This window comes from Dendrobates tinctorius, unplaced genomic scaffold, assembly GCF_039654945.1.
Source record: "Dendrobates tinctorius isolate UK_male_01 unplaced genomic scaffold, ASM3965494v1 ptg000070l, whole genome shotgun sequence".
Lineage (NCBI taxonomy): Eukaryota > Metazoa > Chordata > Amphibia > Anura > Dendrobatidae > Dendrobates > Dendrobates tinctorius.
The window spans coordinates 44,600,730-44,620,432 of NW_027361738.1; the positions used below are offsets into that span (position 1 = coordinate 44,600,730).

At 43.0% G+C, this 19,703-nt stretch overlaps 1 protein-coding gene across 1 annotated transcript in view; it reads right to left on the reverse strand.

The window, feature by feature from the left end:
- The window catches only part of VIPR2 (vasoactive intestinal peptide receptor 2), a 183,029-nt gene that overhangs the window by 21,803 nt on the left and 141,523 nt on the right, over window positions 1–19,703 (reverse strand). Inside the window, exon 6 of the mRNA XM_073581615.1 lies at window positions 10,997–11,123. Within this exon, the coding sequence (XP_073437716.1) occupies window positions 10,997–11,123 (127 nt within the window). The remainder of the gene's footprint in view (window positions 1–10,996; window positions 11,124–19,703) is intronic.

Consider the following 19,703-nt stretch of genomic DNA (forward strand, 5'->3'; position numbering starts at 1 on the left):
TGAAACTTTCCCACCTTCTTTTGTTGGACCGGTTGTTGAGCCAGGCCCGCGATACACGGGGGCTGAACCAAACCGGGAGCAATCATGCTCCGAGTAGCTCATGGCTTACTCGCCAGCACGTACGCCACCATGACAATTCCTTCAGGTTGGGTTAGGTCCATCCGGACTACTCTACAGATGTGTACCTCCCACTGCTCTCCCCTTCTGTCACCCTCTTAACGTCATGACCTACCAGGTCATCGTCAACGTCCTCCTAACCTTCTGGGGTGTACATCTGGTACTCGGGGTCTGACTTAGGGACTGTTGTCTGCTCTGATTCCATCTGTCTCTTCTATCCCGTCAATTTCAGTCATGGTCGGCATTTTCCTCTTTACTCGCAGTACCCGGGACCTGTTGAACACTTTTTTTTAGATAGCACTTCAACATTTCAAACTTGGCTCTATATACTAAACACAGTTTTTTTTTTTTAACTATACATCTTATGCTTACTTCTAACCATACTAGGCTATCACTCTGTAAATTTTCCATTTAGCACTTTTCAAAGCATAACATCTTCAAAACCATCTATAGCTTTAACTATTCCATGCTTAATTCTTTCAAAGTTAATTCATTTTTTTTTTTTTTTAAAGGCATAACATTTTTCCTTTTAACCAAAACATAAATATTATTAACATTGGTGCTCCCCCTTCCTTTGAAGAGAAAACTCCCCTGTATGCATCCTCGCTACACCAAGAGTGGGCACTTATTACCCAATTGAGGACTTCAAACTGTCCCTAAGTCATGCAACAGCGCACAACAGTCCCGGCAGTCTATTTAGAAGGATACTCTGGGCCACCTCCTGGTGGCCGATGTTTCGCCAATCAGCAGGGAACTCCACAGCCATGAAGTCCCTGGGATGCTTGAAATGTTCTGGGCCTCGAGTGTCCCTGATGCCTGAGACCCAGGAGTCCTTGTCTCTTTTTATGGAGGCTCATACCCTTCAGGGTAGGTGATGACTGCTACCTCATAGCAGCTGCAGGGGCAGTATTCGTTGTAATAGGAGACCGGGTCTCCCTCCCGCAGAGCCCGTCCATGTCTGATGGGGGTCACATTGAGGTAGTGTTTGTGGCCAGTGGCGAGGTCCCGGATGAACCCATAGCCTTTTGCGGTGTTAATATGCACAAGTCGCCCATATAATTGAGGGGTAGTCATAGCTGCCTCTTCCTTCTCGTGTAACAGTGCACACACCTCCCACTCTTTGGCCTCCTTCTGCTCAATAATTTCTGCATCCCAGGCGGAGGGTCCGGTGTAGGCCGCAGAGTCCAGTGGGCGGGCCGCAGTCGGGGTCAAGAACGGGGCAGAGGCGGCCGCGGACATTGGGGAGCAGGCCGCAACCAGAGTCACGGACGGAGCAGGCCGCAGCCGGGGCCGAAATGGCGGCAGGCCCCAATGGATAGGCTGCCGCCAGAAGATGGAGCGCGGCAGGGGCGGCCACAGGTCGTTTCATGCCGGCGACACGTAACAAGGTGCCGCTGGGTGGGGTGGCTCAGGATCGCTGACAAGAGCCGCAAAGTCATCCAGGGCCGGGGTCGCTGAAGAACGGGAGGTCAGGCGGGGAGGCCGGGGGCCGGTGTCAGGGCCCTGGGGCCTGTCTTGTACATGGGGCATGTGGGCGGGGTCTGTCTGCGGTGCCGCCGGCTGAGCCGAAGTAACGCTCTCCTTCCCCGGCACCACGGCTCCCGACAGTCCATCCCGCAGCTCCTCCAGCAGCCGATGTTCTTCACCCCGCCGTCTGGCAGGACCAGCCTCCAGGCCCGATGACTCCGCACGGACGTTTGGCAACAACTCCTCTAGCAGCTGTTCCCGGTAGTCTAAGGTGGCTGCAAACTCCTGTGCTTCTTTTTGGTGCCAAATTTCTACAGCCATTTTTAACAAGGCCTTTTTCACTCCAGATCCACCTGCAGAAATCCAGCAATTCACAGTCCAGTTTGTAATCCACAGGAAAAGATCTTCAACCCGTTCAGCTTGGGTCCTTTGGATCTTCAAGGCAGGCTTACCGCTGAATATGTTGTATTTGCGGTGAAGATCCTGCCGACTACGCCAAATGTAGGTAAGGTAGGAGTGAGGGCAACCGACCGGGGGGTGGTCCGTTACTTGCCGCAGACAGACTTGAGACAGAGACAGGATCGTGTTCAACAGGTCTTCTTTATTGATCGTCCTTCCACGACCCACTGCACCTCACAGCAACGGCACGTTAATCTCTGCAGCCTTAAACAGCAGCTACTCGACAATCCCTATAGCCACACACAACAGCTGCTCGTCACTCTACACGGCCGCACACAGCAGCTGCTCGACAATCCCCTCAGCCGCACACAGCAGCTGCTCGACAATTCCCTCAGCTACACACAGTAGCTGCTTGACTTCGTACACAGGCCCGGGTACCTTCACTTTCTTTCATTGGCAAATGGACATCCCTCGCGGCTCTGTCACTGTGGCTGCCCTAGGCCTACTTCCACAGCGTTTCACCAGTCCGAGTCTGTTCAGTTTAGTGATACCCCAGGCTGTCTCTGTCTGCGGCCTCTCTTTCCTCTCCGTCTGTGGCCTCCGCTGTCTCTGTCTGTGGCTAATCCTGTCAGGGCCACCCCCCGTAACTGGCACAACTGTCAGTCCTCTCAGGAACTTCCTTTCTCCTCAGCCGTGCTTCTTGTTTCCTGTGCTCCCTTCGCTGACTGACTTTTCCAGAACCTTCTCTCCCTCTTTTATGCACTTCTGTTCTGGTAACCCCACCCACCATGACTCAACAGTTTTCTTAGCCAATGGCTGTTGTTCAGTCCTAACCTCACAGCTCTCCATTGCCCTCTAATGGTCAAAATCCAATACTACAGCCCTCCTTCCTATCTCCAGCTATTTCCCCTCTTTTACTACAACAGTCTACCTTCTATACACTACACCTCCGCCCTCCTTCTACAGACAGGTCCGTACGTCAGTCCACCTTCCCTACACTAAGACCAATATGAACTGAGCATATGCTGGGGCAAGGAGCTATGGCAGCAGGACAGGTGAGGAGCCTAAGACAGTTGGTGTCATTCCTCAAGATTCGATCTGGCAGTCTTGTGTTTGTCTGCTGGTGCTGAATAGTCTTTGTTCGTCCGCTCCTTTCTTACAGCAGGTGTTTTCCATCTGCTATTTGGCCTTTCCTATCAATCTGCAGGAGCTGCTATTTAAACCTTACTGCTTCCTCTGTTCCCTGCTGGTGATAGTTTACAACTACCCAGTTTGGTGGTGATGGCGTAATCTTTATTAGTGGCTGCAAATTGGTGCTAACTCTAGGCGTTATCTGTATGGTTTTAGATGTGTGTGTTTCCTTATCCTCTCCATTTGGTTGGTCATTCCTACTGTTCCCTTGTTCTCTACTTTGTTGCTTCATGAACATATTTGTATGATTGCAGTTTCCTTTCATTCCCCTGTCTCTCTGGTTTGTGCTATCCATTCACATCTGTCCTATACCTCTCTAGGTGGGGGAGGGAATAGTTCCACTATGCATTCAGGAGCATAATAAGGTTGGAGACTCAGGCCTCTCTACCTTTAAGAGTACCCCTGGAACAGTGATAGTGAGGGCCCCAGCTCCAGGGATAGATGCAGGCCCCCTTTCCCTTACTTTAGACCGGCACATCATGACAGTTGGATATAATATTTCATTTTTTTAGTCCCTTCACAGTTATCCATTTATTATGGTTTGGGATCTGGAGAGACCTAAGAGCATAATAAATGCCTTTTGGAGGCACAGCCCATTTGGACCAACTATAATCCAGAGCAAATTGACTTTCTCATACAAATTTCAGTACATTTACTCATATTTATAGAAGATGTAACCCTCTAGTGTAGAGCTGAATAAAGTGTGCAGCTCTAATGCGAGTGAAGCCTAAAGTGTACCTTTACCAAGTCTTTTGCTAGATACAAAAACAATCAGGTAATCAATGGCGGTCAATAAGTCCTGTTAGCCTGTTATGATGAGTCACTGAAGGAGGAAAAAACAAAATACTAGCTAAGTCCAGAAAAACCAGAGGTTGGCAGCTATCGGATTGCAGACCCCTGAACCTATCCACAACAACTAGCAGTAGCCGTGGGGGGTTCCTACGGTGCCCTAGACCCCTCGATCACAGCCGGAGAACTACATAGCCTAAAGACAGAAAGAGGAAAAACTAAACTGCCCCAGAGCAGACCCCAAAGCAATAGGCAGCCCCCAACATATAATGACGGTGAAGCAAGATGAAAACACTAACACAGATAGAAAGATAGGTTGAGCAAATGATGGGGCCCAAGCTAACTAAAATAGGACAGGATAGGAAAGCTGCTGTCTGCCATCCGCAAAAACCCTATCCAAAATGTGCCAACCGACTGATAGGAAAAACAGGCCCTGAAGTCGCTAGGCTTCAAAAGACTAAATCAGCACTCAGGTATATTCTGAAGACTGAGCAAAAGATCAACAGATCAGAGACAAAAATGGAATTCAGCTCACCCCTGGCCGGGGATGGCAGAACTCCCAAAAAACAAGGCAAAACAAAAACAAAACTGAAGTGTACAAAGCAGAGCAGAAAAACTTAGCTTTGAGACGCAGGAATCAGACTGGTCTCCAAGAATCCAGCAGGATCACCAGCAAGGCAGAAGGGCATCGGCTGCCTTATATCCAGTCCTCAATTCCAGCCACCCAGTCATCATCTAGCTGCCCAGGTGTTTGGTAATCAGCCTCACTACCTTCCTTCGCCAGAGGAGGGAGTTCATCAGATCTCAACGGTGAAGGGAAAAATGAACTCACAACAGTACCTTCCCCTTGAGGAGGGGTCACCGACACTCATCCACGACACTCATCCACGCCACCAGGGCGATCCGGGTGAGCCCGATGAAAGGCACGCACCAATCTTTCGGCATGAATATCAGAGGCAGAGACTCAGGAATTATCCTCCTGACCATAACCCTTCCACTTAACCAAATACTGGAGTCTCCGTCTAGCCAGACGGGAATCCATTATCTTCTCTACCTCATATTCCATGTTACCTTCAACCAATACAGGGTCAGGAGGTGCCACCACAGGAACAACTGGTTCAACAATCCTCTTCAACAAGGACTTATGAAACACATTATGAATCTTAAATGTGACAGGAAGAGCCAACCGAAAAGAGACCGGATTAATAATCTCCAAAATCTTGCAAGGTCCAATAAATCTAGACTTAAACTTAGGAGCAGCCACCTTCATAGCGATATTTTTTTATGACAACCACACCATATCACCCACCTTAAACTGGGGACCAACGGTCCTACGCCGGTTGGAAAACCGCTGGGCCTTTTCCTGGGAGAGAGACAACTTATCCACTACTTGGTCCCAGATCTGGTGCATTCTCTCCACCACAGTGTCAACACCTGGGCAGGCAGAAGGCTCCACCTGCCCTGAAGAAAATCGAGGGTGAAACCCAAAGTTACAAAAAAAAGGTGACATCAAAGTGGCAGAACTAGCTCTATTATTTAAAGCAAATTCGGCCAAGGGCAAAAATGAAACCCAATCATCCTGATCAGCAGAAATAAAACATCTCAAATACGACTCCAAAGTCTGGTTTGTTCTCTCCGTCTGCCCATTGGTCTGAGGGTGAAACGCAGAGAAGAAGGAAAACTGAATTCCCAGCTTGGAACAGAAAGTCCTCCAAAATCTAGACACAAACTGAACTCCTCTGTCCGATACAATGTTCTCAGGAATCCCGTGCAAGCGAACCACCTGTTGCAAAAACAAGGGCACCAACTCAGAGGAAGATGGCAACTTAGGAAGTGGTACAAGATGGACCATCTTAGAGAATCTATCACAAATCACCCAAATAACAGTCATTCTCTCAGAGACAGGCATATCAGAGATAAAATCCATTGAAATATGGGTCCATGGCCTCCTGGGCACCGGCAAAGGCATCAACAAGCCACTAGAGCGAGAACAAGGTTTAGACCGGGAGCAAGTCCCACAGGACTGCACAAAATTCCTGACATCATGAGAAAAGGCGGGCCACCAAAAAGACCGACTCACCTGATCTCTAGTACCAAAAATACCTGGATGACCAGCCAATGCAGAGCAATGAACTTCAGACATCACTCTCTTCCTCCACTGGTCAGGAACATACAACTTTCCACTGGGACAACGCTCAGGTTTGTCCTCCTGAAACTCTTCCAGAGCACGTCTCAAATCGGGCGAGATGGCAGAAAGAACTACCCCCTCGCCTAAGATGGTAGCAGGCTTAGTCACAACAGGAGAATCAGCAAGGAAACTCCTAGAGAGGGCGTCTGCCTTGACATTCTTAGTGCCCAGAAGAAAAGAGACCACAAAATCAAAACGTGTGAAAAACAAGGCCCACCTAGCCTGTCTAGGATTCAAGCGCTTGGCCGACTCCAGGTAAATCAAATTCTTGTGGTCAGTAAGGACCACGACTTGGTGTTTGGCTCCCTCCAACCAATGTCTCCACTCCTCAAATGCCCATTTCATGGCCAACAGTTCCCGATTCCTCACATCATAGTTACGTTCGGATGGGGAGAACTTTCGGGAAAAGAAAGCACAAGGATTCATTTTAGATGTCACAGGATCTTTTTGGGACAATACCGCTCCTGCACCAATCTCAGAAGTGTCCTCATTCACTTGAAACGGGAGTGAGACATCAGGTTGCCGCAAAACCGGAGCAGAAGTGAATCTTCGCTTCAGCTCCTGAAAGGAAGAAACAGCCTCCGGAGACCAATTCAGCACATCAGCACCCTTCCTAGTCAAATCAGTCAATGGCTTGGCAATACTAGAAAAATTAGCTATAAATTTCCGATAAAAATTAGCAAAACCCAAAAACATCTGGAGGGCCTTCAAAGAAGTGGGCTGAACCCAATCATAAATGGCCTGTACCTTGGCCGGGTCCATTTCAATAGTTGACGGAGACAAAATAAATCCCAAAAATGAAATCCTCTGTACCCCAAAAAGGCATTTTGATCCCTTGACATACAGGGAATTCTCTCTCAAAATCCAGAACACAGTCCGAACATGTTCCACATGAGAGTCCCAATTCTTGGAGAAGATCAAAATATCATCCAGATAGATAATCAAAAATGTATCCACAAAGTCTCGGAATATATCGTTCATGAAGCACTGGAAGGCAGAAGGGGCATTAGTGAGCCCAAAAGGCATCACCAGGTACTCAAAATGTCCCTCCGGAGTATTAAACGCCGTCTTCCATTCATCCCCATGCTTAATGCGAATAAGATTATACCCTGAGGTCAAGCTTGGTAAACCAGCAAGCACCTTTAACTCTGGAGAATAGATCAGAAATCAGGGGTAACGGATACTGATATTTAACAGTAATTTTGTTGAGGGCACGATAGTCAATACAAGGCCTTAATGAACCATCCTTTTTAGCCACGAAAAAAAACCCAGCACCTAAGGGTCAAGAGGATGGTCTAATATGACCCTTCTCCAATGACTCCTTAATATAGGATCGCATAGCCTCGTGCTCGGGTACAGATAAATTGAAAAGCCGACCCTTGGGGAATTTACACCCCGGGTTCAGCTCAATTGCACAGTCATAACTCCTATGAGGAGGCAAAGACGCAGACTCATTCTCACTAAATACATCATAAAAGTCAGCCAAATAGTCAGGAACATCATGCGACTGGGGAGAGGTGGAGAAAACAGGAGCATCACTAAGGGCACACCGACAACCCCAACTCACCACAGACAAAGATTTCCAATCCAGAACTGGATTATGGATTTGCAACCAGGGAAACCTCAGAACAATGGTATCATGTAAATTATGCAACACCAAAAATCTGCAATTTTCTTGATGGTCTGGGGCGACCCGCATTACCACCTGGGTCCAAAACTGAGGTTTATTCTTCGCCAAAGGAGTAGCATCAATACCCCTCAAAGGGATAGGCGTCCGCAGAGGTGTCATAGGAAATCCACAACGTTTAGCAAAATCCAAGTCCATCAGGTTCAGAGCTGCTCCCGAATCCACAAAAACCTTGGCGGAAAATGTGGACAGGGAGCAGATCAGAGTAATTGCCAGAAAAAACTTAGGTTGAACACCACCCACAGAAAACGTGTGTGCACAACGTTTCTCTCATTTAGGGCAGACAGAAATAATATGCGAGGCATCTCCACAAAAAAAACACAGCTTATTACGCCTTCTGAACTCCTGACGTTGCGCCCTAGACAAAACTCTATCACATTGCATAGGTTCAGACATTTGTTCAACAGGTGGCAACATCTCTCGTGTAGTTTTGCGTTCACGTAAACGCCAATCCACCTGAATGGCTAATGACATAGAATCGTCAAGACCAGAGGGAACAGGAGATCCCACCATAGTATCCTTTACAGTTTCTGACAAACCCTTCCGAAAGAGGGCTGCCATGGCACCATCATTCCAGGTAGTAAGGACCGCCCACTTTCGGAATTTTTGACAGTACAACTCTGCCGAATCCCGACCCTGGCTTAATGCCAACAGGGTCTTTTCAGCCTGATCAATAGCATTAGGTTCATCATACAACAACCCCAAGGCTTGAAAAAATGCGTTCACATTATTCAGAATAGGATCATCAGGTTTCAAAGAAAATGCCCAATCCTGGGGATCGCCGCGCAGCAAAGAGATGACAATTTTAACCTGCTGCGCGGAGTTCCCCGACGAGTTAGGCTTCAAGGCAAAAAATAATTTACAATTATTCTTGAAATTCAAGAATTTAGACCGATCCCCAAAAAACACAACAGGAGTAGGAATCTTTGGTTCAGCAGCATGTGAATGAGCAAGATAGGCGGAAATTCCCCGCACTTCAGCAGCGAGCTGCTCCACACGATCAGACAATTGCTTCATCTCCATTGAGAGAAAAATTCCCCCTATGGCCTCAGAGATATAGAGGAAAAAATATGCACAAAAAAAAAAATTCTGACACACTTTTTTTTTTTTTTTTTTTTACAATTCTCTCCTGCTATTGAGTACCCTAGGATCTGCGGTATGTCTGGTGATTCTGTTATGATGAGTCACCGAAGGAGGAAAAAACAAAATACTAGCTAAGTCCAGAAAAACCAGAGATGTTTGCAGCTATCGGATTGCAGACCCCTGAACCTATCCACAACAACTAGCAGTAGCCGTGGGGGGTTCCTACGGTGCCCTAGACCCCTCGATCACAGCCGGAGAACTACATAGCCTAAAGACAGAAAGGGGAAAAACTAAACTGCCCCAGAGCAGACCCCAAAGCAATAGGCAGCCCCCAACATATAATGACGGTGAAGCAAGATGAAAACACTAACACAGATAGAAAGATAGGTTGAGCAAATGATGGGGCCCAAGCTAACTAAAATAGGACAGGATAGGAAAGCTGCTGTCTGCCATCCGCAAAAACCCTATCCAAAATGTGCCAACCGACTGATAGGAAAAACAGGCCCTGAAGTCGCTAGGCTTCAAAAGACTAAATCAGCACTCAGGTATATTCTGAAGACAGAGCAAAAGATCAACAGATCAGAGACAAAAATGGAATTCAGCTCACCCCCGGCCAGGGATGGCAGAACTCCCAAAAAACAAGGCAAAACAAAAACAAAACTGAAGTGTACAAAGCAGAGCAGAAAAACTTAGCTTTGAGACGCAGGAATCAGACTGGTCTCCAAGAATCCAGCAGGATCACCAGCAAGGCAGAAGGGCGTCAGCTGCCTTATATCCAGTCCTCAAATCCAGCCACCCAGTCATCATCTAGCTGCCCTGGTGTTTGGTAATCAGCCACACTACCTTCCTTCACCAGAGGAGGGAGTTCATCAGACCTCAACGGTGAAGGGAAAAATGAACTCACAACATAGCCACTACACTATTAGCCAAGTGGCATAATATTTCTTGTGCTTTTGGCTAACAGTTCAGCAAACCTGACTACCTCTCTAGGTCAGTCTGTAAAAGGGTGTAATATCCAGGATAGGCAGTGTTTTCCAACTGTGGAGAAATGTTAGGTCTAATCTGATATTGACCCAAATTGCTTTAATATATATTTTTTTAAAATGTTATGCAGAACATATTGAAAATCTGTTAGTATTGATAAGAGTGATAGGACCTTCAGACTAAATGTCATTAGCTTATGCCATTGTATTGATCAGCGACCCCCTATTTTACTGTTTGACACATGTATTTACAAGCTTTTAAAAACTATATAGTCTACCATACATGGCTTATTAAAATTTGACCTAATTCAATAGGACTGAAGTTGAACTTAGAAAATATTTTTGCCTCCTATGGCTACCATTTAAGAGTATGAATTGGCCACTGACAAATGGTCAGGATCCTTTGAGCCCCATCCTCTATTTTAGGCCCCATTAAGTAATTTTAGTAGAGAGTCTGACCTAAGGTTCCCATACACCTTAGATAACTATTGGCCAACAGCTATTTCTTTTGATCTCCTCATATGCATAAAAAGCTCAGCTCAGCCAAGTGTCCATGTGTTCCCGAAGGGAAGAACAAAGTAAGTCACCGCTAGACTCATCTGGCAGCGTCTTATCTACTAACAGGCCAAAATCATCAGGCGATTAAATTCAAACTGCCTGATTCTTACCTCCTCTGACAACAGTCGTGAGGACCTCATATACATTAAATCGTCAGGCCTATCTACTAAAATTGGGGGGGTTTGGCTGATTTTTGTCTAACGTCTGTGAGAGCCACTAGAATAATGCATAATAATTTCCCAGCATTTCAATTATTCCACGTAGCACACACATAATGACCATGGATTTTATAATTTATGGGAACTTACCAAATATTTGGTGGATCAGCAAAAGTCATTTGTGGTGAATTATTGGATATAAAGGTCACATTGAGTGTCTATTACCTAAATGGTTCATACATTTGTGTAAAGCAATGACATATATGGATGATTTCCATCTGTAAATAACCCTTGGTAGCTTTGATTCAGTATATTTTAGTAGATTGATTGTTGGAAGCAACATACACAAATCATAAAAAGCAGAACATGCAATTACCAAAGAATCCGGACAAGTATAATATCCGGAATACAGGAAATCATCCTTCATTAATACTGAGATAGCTTTCAAAATGAAAGAGAGGAACAAGTTCAGATGGATGTAGTTTCTTGTACAGTGAAGTTTTCTAGATTGAAAAGAAGAAAACAAAAATCAAAATCACATAGAAAGACACCATCTTCTACTTGAACAGATATTCCAATCTTGCAAATTTATGGCATTTTCGTAGGATATGCCAGAAATGTCCGATAGATGTGGGTACCACAACTTGGCCATTTTCGGTACTCAAAAGTGAATGATGAGATCTTTGAATGTGCGGCCAACATTCCCATTTCTTGTTGCATGAGATCGGGCATAATTCTTGAGACGGATGACGATCCTAGTGATCTGACCAATTTCTCAGACATTTATGGCATATCCTGTAGAAAGTCATAAATGAGCAAGTTAAGAAAACTCCTTTAAAGAATAAATCCAACCAATATGTAGTATTGGACAAATATTAGTAAATCAAAAGTTAGAAATATTGACAATGTTTGGTAACTATGCCAATTTACCTACAGATATTAGCATTTGGTCTTGATGAAGCACAGTGGACCTACACCAGCAGATGACATGGCTCCCCAAACCATCACTGATTGCAGAAACTTCACACTAGATCTCAAGCAGCTTGGATTGTGGCCTCTCCACTCTTCCTCCAGACTCTGGGACCTTGATTTCTAAGGTTTAGTGTGAAGTTTCCACAATCAGTGATGGTTTGGGGAGCCATATCATCTGCTGGTGTAGGTCCATTGTGTTTTATCAAGACCAAAGTCAGTAAAGCCGTCTACCAGGAAATTTTAGAGCACTTCATGCTTCTCTCTGCTGACAAGCTTTTTGGAGCTGGAAATTTAATTCTCTAGCAGGACTTGGCACCTGTCCACACTGCCCAAAGTACCAATACCTGGTGTAAAAACAAGAGTATCGCTGTGCTTGATTGGCCAGCAAGCTCGTCTGACCTTAACTCCATAGAGAATCTATGGGGTATTGTCAAGAGGAAGACGAGAGACCAGACCCAACAATGGAGACGAGCTGAAGGCTGCTATCAAAGCAACCTGGGTTTCCATAACACCTCAGCAGTGCCACAGGAGCAGGTTTTTCAGTGTGTTAGATGTAACAATATGATTGATCAGTGTGATACAGGGGGAAGAAGCACATGCCTCCAGTGAAAATTATGTGATAACATCCACTTGGACCTAATGAAAAATAACCCATTAGGGGCCAAACTTTGATTACTAATCTCTGTGCAATTGAAACCACTATTACCTCCTGTGTCATGTTCAACATGAAAAAATTTGTAAAAGTTCATTCTTAAATGCAAGAATAAATGGCTTACCCAAGTTAGGTGATATCAAAGGATTGAAATAAAAAAAATAATGTGTGTGGTGTGAGAAAGGGGGTATCGCTAAAGTTTCAATGTATGCAATATTTTATTGTTTGCTGTTTGTATAGAACTAATTTTTTTTATCTCTGCTTGATGTGACAAATGCAAAGATCTGGATATAGATATAATAAATTAATTATGGAGATTACCTTATTTACATAAACACTTGGTTGAGAATGGTGAAATTCTTGAAAAAAATTGATCAGTAATAAATTGATCAAAAAAGATTCTCTGGATTAGTTAGATTAAAAAAAAAATCTTTGTGATTTTTGCTTTCTGCTCTGATATTTTATTTTTACACTATTTCTTCTGTTCTTGCAAGAGTTATAGCCATTTTATTTTTACATCAACACAGCTGTAAGATTTTCTTTGTGGAACAGTTTGTAGTTCACCATATTGTCTAAACTACTGACGACTACAAAATAAATTCAGGTTAGGAGAAATGGTGGAAAGTAAAATGCAATCCCATCATTAGTTTATGCGGCAAAAATCACCTAAACAAAATTGTCAAGGTCAGTATAATGGCAATATCAAACTTGTACATTTTTTTTTTATTATTTTAGTGCCTTTTATAATTTTGAAATTTGTAAAACGAATTTTTCTAATGGTGCCATTTCCAAGACTTCTGACTTATTATTTTTCCATCAATTGAGCAGCATGATGAGGGCTTGCTTTTTACAAGCTATGCTCTACTTTTTTAATGGTATAATTTTGGGCTACAAACTAAGTTTTAAATGTTCGTTTTTCTTTTAATTTTGTTTGGGTGACCAAAAAAAATGGTAATTTTGGTGTTTCAGTTTTCTTTTTTACTTTATAGGGTAAATGTTTAAAAATGTTGATATATTGGACTTTTAAGGATGTTGCCATAATAAAAACGCTTATTTTTTACATTTGTTTATTTTTGGATAGGGAAAGAGGGACTTTCAATTTCAATGTTTTTATGATGCTAGTGACTACTCAAGGACAGGCCGTGAGGCAGAGAAGGCAGACTTTGCTGGGTCAGTACCAAGAGAGCACACACTGTAGTAAATAAAGTGAAAAGATGAAGGAGGAAGTCAGGACAAAGTCCAGGGTCAGAATACCAGAACAATAGTGGATCTAATAAAAAAACAAACAAGTTGTCAGAACATGGTCCAAAGGTCAGGGAGCAGTAGATCAGCATGGGAATCAGGCAAACACACACCAGAGAGCAGCAGCTTGAATGGCACTGTCTGGGCCAGCCAGTAGAAATCTCTGCTTCTCCCAGTCACAGATAGTTCAACTGATCTGTCGATGAAGGTACTGACAGCACAGCATGCCCCAACACAGGATAGTTTTATTTTTTGAATTCTTCACTTTTTTGTCCCCATATATGACTTTAACCTGTGATCATATAATGACTTGTACTATTTTATAATGTAATACTTCAGTATTGCAGTATATAGTAAAAATCACAGTCCCACAGGCTTTACAAAATCACCATGGTCTTGTCAATGGGGGCCTTTAGCAGGCCCACGGCTGCCATTGTAAGGCACAATCACACTGAAAGGGGGCTTTGACCACTCAAATGTACTTAAATGTTAGAGATTGACAGCGACATTTAAGTGGCTAAACAGCAGGGTGGGAGGCCAGCTCCAAACGCTGGTGTCAGAGGCAGGCGCCAACTGTGTAAAAGAACCAGCAATTGACCTTTGTGGAGCCAGGTCAGCTTTTGAATGGTCTGAACTTATATTAGTCTAAAGTTGCACCAAACTTATTATACAGTATGGACCAATGTGATAAATTTGGCACATGAGAACCTGTCAGACGCATTCTGCCCAAGCTATGGGCAGCATGAATCAAAGCCTGGCTGAACAAATATCTAGTGTTTCAGAAAAAACATAATTTAAAGATTCAGCCAGGGACCATAGCTGGAGATGAGACTAGTCCAGTGCCGCCCTTAGCTTTTTTTCTGCACCACTCTAGGTAATTGACAGGCTTCTCCCTATGTTCAAATATAGGAGAAACCTATCAATCAACTAGAGTAGTGAGGGGAGAAGCCGGCTGGGGGCAGTGTCGGACAAGTCTTGTCTATTCCTATGCTTTCTGATCAGATCATCTAATATATAAAGCTCAAGTATGTGTATGTATGTATATATGTATGTGTGTATGTCCGGGATTGGCATCCGCACCGTCGCAGCTACAGCCACAAAATTTGGCACAGTCACATGTCTGGACCCCGAGAGTGTCCTAGGCTATATTGTGAGGTGAAATTTTAACCCCGCGCATTCCAATTCACCAAACAATTTTGCCCCTATCTACATAATGGGGAAAAAGTGTGCGTGTATCAAGCCCCGCCCCTCATTATGATGTCATAATGGTTGCCATGGCGACGCTGATGTCATCATAGGTTGCAAGCCCCGCCACTCATTATGATGTCATAATGGTTGACTATGGGATGGAGGATGTGTGATGGGTATATGGGCATGGGACTATGGGATGGCGAATATGTATGATGGGTATATGGGCATGGGTCTATGGGATGGAGGATATGTATGATGGGTATATGGGCATGGGACTATGAGATGAAGGATGTGTGATGGGTATATGGGCACTCGACTATGTGATGGCGAATATGTATGATGGGTATATGGGCATGGGACTATGGGATGGAGGATGTGTGATGGGTATATGGGCATGGGACTATGGGATGAAGGATGTGTGATGAGTATATGGGCACTCGACTATGGGATGGAAGATATGTATGATGGGTATATGGGCACGGGCCTATGGGATCGTGGATATGTATGATGGGTATATGGGCACGGGACTATGGGATGGAGGATAATTATAATTTGCTATAACTAACCACAGTTAGTTACTATGCCTGGGCAGCACCAGGCTCTTCAGCTAGTTAAAGTATATTTTCTCTGAAATGCCAGAGCAATCGTGCAGCCACGCTCTGATTCATGCTGTCCGTGGTTTGGCACGTTACCAGTTCAGTCACCATAGCCTAAGTTTACACTGTCTAAAAATTAAAACTCTTACGGCTATGTGCACTTGTCATCTTTTAGACAACGGTACAGCTTCCGAGTTTTCCCCAGACAAAGCTACTTCAGGAAAATATCAGTGGTAGCTGTTCTCAAGTTGCTTCATCACCAGTTTTGCCATTTTTCCTCCAATGGCTTGACCACTGGCATCTTTTGCTCTATACTGTGAAGCACTGAGACTGGTTGATGAGCAGCCTGGAGAATGAGGATTATTATTGTTTATTTTAAGAGCACCATTGATTCCATGGTGCTGTACATGACAAAGGGTTACATACAAATATAAATTACAGTGAAGAATGACAGACTGGTTGCAGACAGATGAGAGCCCTGCCATTGCGGGCTTACAGTCTACAGGGTAATGGGGAAGGAGACAATATGTTGGGGGGTTGCGGCAACTCTGGTGGTGGTGAGGTGGCAAGGGGTTATTGCAGACCATAATAATGTGGAATCAGGGCCAGTGCTGGCTATAAGCTTTCTTGAAGAGATGTGTTTTCAAGTTCCGTCTGAAAATTCTAAAACTGCCAGAAAATTGGATGTGTTGGGTCGCAGAATTCCAGAGTATGGGGGATGCTCAAGAGAAGTCTTGGAGGTGATTGGGTGAGAAACGTATAAGTGTGGAGAAGAGAAGCAGGTCTTGAGAGGACCAGAGATTATGTGTTGGAAGATAAGACAAGATTAGTTCAGAGATATACGGAGGAGACAGATTATGGATGGTTTTGTAGGTGAATGATAATATTTTGACCTGGATACGTTGGGAAATATATGTAAATCTACTATGGAAAATGCAATGACCAGTGAGGATTTATTGCAATAAATTATAACAGTTTTCTATATTTTATGAACATGAATTAATCATTTGGATAACACAGTGAAAAGCTCGTCTGAACTCAGCCGCTCCTAATACTGTTGTACAGATGGTGTAAAATATTTCTTAACTTGCCTCTCAGCATGTCTGTCCCTTTTCAACCTTGAAGGACATAAAAGATAATTCAAACCATACTAATATTTTCGACACAAGAATAGTTATTGCGTAACAGCTACCAGAATAGCCATAATAGAACACACAAGAGAGTAGACTGATCCAGGGTTTCTGCTTTTCTACACAATTTATTAAAATTATTGTTTTGGTTAAAATAGCATAATTTACGATGATCTATTAAGATAAATTCTTGGGCAGCAGAAACATCTGTGATTGTCCAATTCATCTAAAAAGGGGATTACAGAGATGTACAGCATGCTTTTATGGCAGAAACAACCTCACCGAGATGTACACAAAGGAGCTTTCAATCCCCAAATTCTCATGCTGAGTGTGAATATATCAGGCTGCAGTCACACATGCAGTTTTTGTGGAAGTTCTTTTGAGACAAACACAAAAGTGGATTCAAAAGAGAAGAGTAATAGGGCTTGATTCATTATTGCATTTGAGCCTATATTTGTCTAGTTTTCTTTGAACTTGCACCTATTTTCAAGTGTACCATATTTTCTATTCATTCATCTGTTTTTTCTTCTTGGTTCATCATTGTGGCTGTATTTTTCTAATCCAGGTGTTTAATAGGTTTAGAAAATTAACTTTGTAATCCAGATGTTAGCACCTAATTCATTATTTGCGACTTTTTAACCCCTTCACCCCTTTGATTTCATCAGTTGACATGTGCCCATAACAGCCGCGAGTGGAATCTCTATCCACCCGCGGCTGTTAACAGGTTAAATGCCGCAGCCAATCTCTGACGGTGGCATTTAACATGATCGCGCCAGAAGCGCATCACTATCACTAGCTCTGCTCATTGGCCCCCCTTCACATGATTGTAGGGCGCCGATAAGTTGCTATGACCACCCCCGGGGTCTGCAGGAGAACTCCGTGGTTGTCATGGTCGATCTGCTATGAGCTCCGCCCTGTGCAGATGATTATATTTCTGCTACTCATAGCACGGCTCAAGCTACAGTGGGGGAAATAAGTATTTGATCCCTTGATGATTTTGTAAGTTTGCCCACTGATAAAGACATGAACAGTCTATAATTTTAAGTGTAGGTTAATTTTAACATTGAGAGATAGAATATCAAAAATAAAATCCAGAAAATCACAATGTATAAATTATATAAATTTATTCGCATTTTGCAGTGAGAAATAAGTATTTGATCCCCTACCAACTATTAAGAGTCCTGGATCCTACAGACCAGTTAGACGCTCCTAATCAACTTCTTACCTGCATTAAAGACAACTGTCTTACATAGTCACCTTTATAAAAGACTCCTGTCCACAGACTCAATTAATAAGCCAGACTCTAGCCTCTACATCATGGGCAAGACCAAAGAGCTTTACAAGGATGTCAGGGACAAGATCATAGACCTGCACAAAGCTGGAATGGGCTACAAAACTATACATAAGATGCTGGATGAGAAGGCGACAACTGTTGGTTCAATAGTAAGAAAATACAAGAAACACAAAATGACTGTACAGGTGCCAGGCAGCATAATGCTGTTAACCTGCAGACTAACCGCATTATTCCTGGTGACATGTTCCCTTTAAGGATAGAATAATGGCTGTAAACTGAAACTGGTAGATTTAATTTTGTATTTTTTTTTATTACAATTATTTGTAAGCAGTTGTTTTTTTCATTTCAAATGTATGAAAACATTTTTTGGCTGCGATGGTGAACATACCTGAACCTGTAGTGTTTTAACCGATGCACTGATTGCCCATAGCCTTTGGATGCAATTTTATTTAAACATTGCATGTAACGCCATAGGTGTTTATCAAAACCTGAATTTTATTTTCTTATTGAAGCAAAGACAATCTAACAAGGAATTAGCTAAAAAGTGTTGGTGAATGGTCACAAGGGGATTCCCAAAACATTCTGACATGCAGTGAAGGGAGAGAGGAACTAGAACTGAGACAAAATGCTGCCGGTTTGGATTTACTGCACATACAAAAAAATCTTAACCCCCTTCCCATTGAGGGTAATTTTTGTTTTTTGTTCTTTTTTTTCGCCTTCTTTCAAGAGCCTTAACTTTTTATTTTGTATTTTTCATTCAACACAGCTTATCTTTTCAGGATGACTTGTAGTTTTGAATGACAGCATTCACTTTACCATACAATGCACTGAAATATGGAAAAAGAATTCCAAGTGCAATGACATTGAGAAAAAGTACAATTTCGCATTTGTTTGACAACTTGATTTTCCAGGAAATACCAAAACATGTATAATGCTTTACATAAAATTGTTTTAAAAAAAAGTGGAAATCTGTAACAAAAATATTTGAGTAAGCCTACGATCCCACGAGGAGCTTTTGGTGAGTTTTTTATGTTGCAGATTTTTTTGCAGCATTTCTGTACATATTAAGTCAAATAGGTTACTTGAGTTTTTTTTAAAAAAAATATGTAACTTAAAACAAACTACTCTAAAGCTCTTTGTTGGATTGTTGCCTTAGGCCACGTGCACATGTTGAGTATTTGGTGTATTTTTATATCAGTATTAGTAAGCCAAAATCAGGAGCGGGTGAAAAATGGTGGTGACGTGTTTCTATTATACTTTTCCTCTGATTGTTCCACTTATGGTATTGGCTTACAAATGATGATGTAAAAAACTGACTAAATACTGACCGTGTAAACGTGGTCTCAGTGTTGTCATTTTCTGAGATTTATAATGTTTTTATTTCTCCATCAGTGGAACTACAAGTGCTTCTCACAAAATTAGAATATCATAAAAAAGTTACGGTAATTTATTTCAGTTTTTTGATGCAAAAAGTGAAACTCATATATTATATAGAATCATTACAGAGTGATGTATTTCAAGTGTTTATTTCTGTTAATGTTGATGATTATGGCTTACAGCCAATGAAAACCCAAAAGTCATTATCTCAGTAAATTAGAATATTTTATAACACCAGCTTGAAAAATGATTTTAAAATCTGAAATGTTGGCCTACTGAAATGTATATTCAGTAAATGCTCTCAATGCTCAGTCGGAGCTCCTTTTGCATCAATTACTGCATCCATGCGGCGTGGTATGAAGGCGATCAGCCTGTGGCACTGCTGAGGTGTTATGGAAGCCCAGGTTTGATAGCAGCCTTCAGCTCGTCTGCATTGTTGGGTCTGGTGTCTCTCATCTTCCTCTTGACAATATCCCATAGATTCTCTATGGAGTTAAGGTCAGGTGAGTTTGCTGGCCAATCAAGCACAGTGATACTGTTGTTTTTACACCAGGTATTGTACCTTTGACAGTGTGGAGAGGTGCCAAGTCCTGCTGGAGAATGAAAGTTCCAAATCATCACTGACTGTG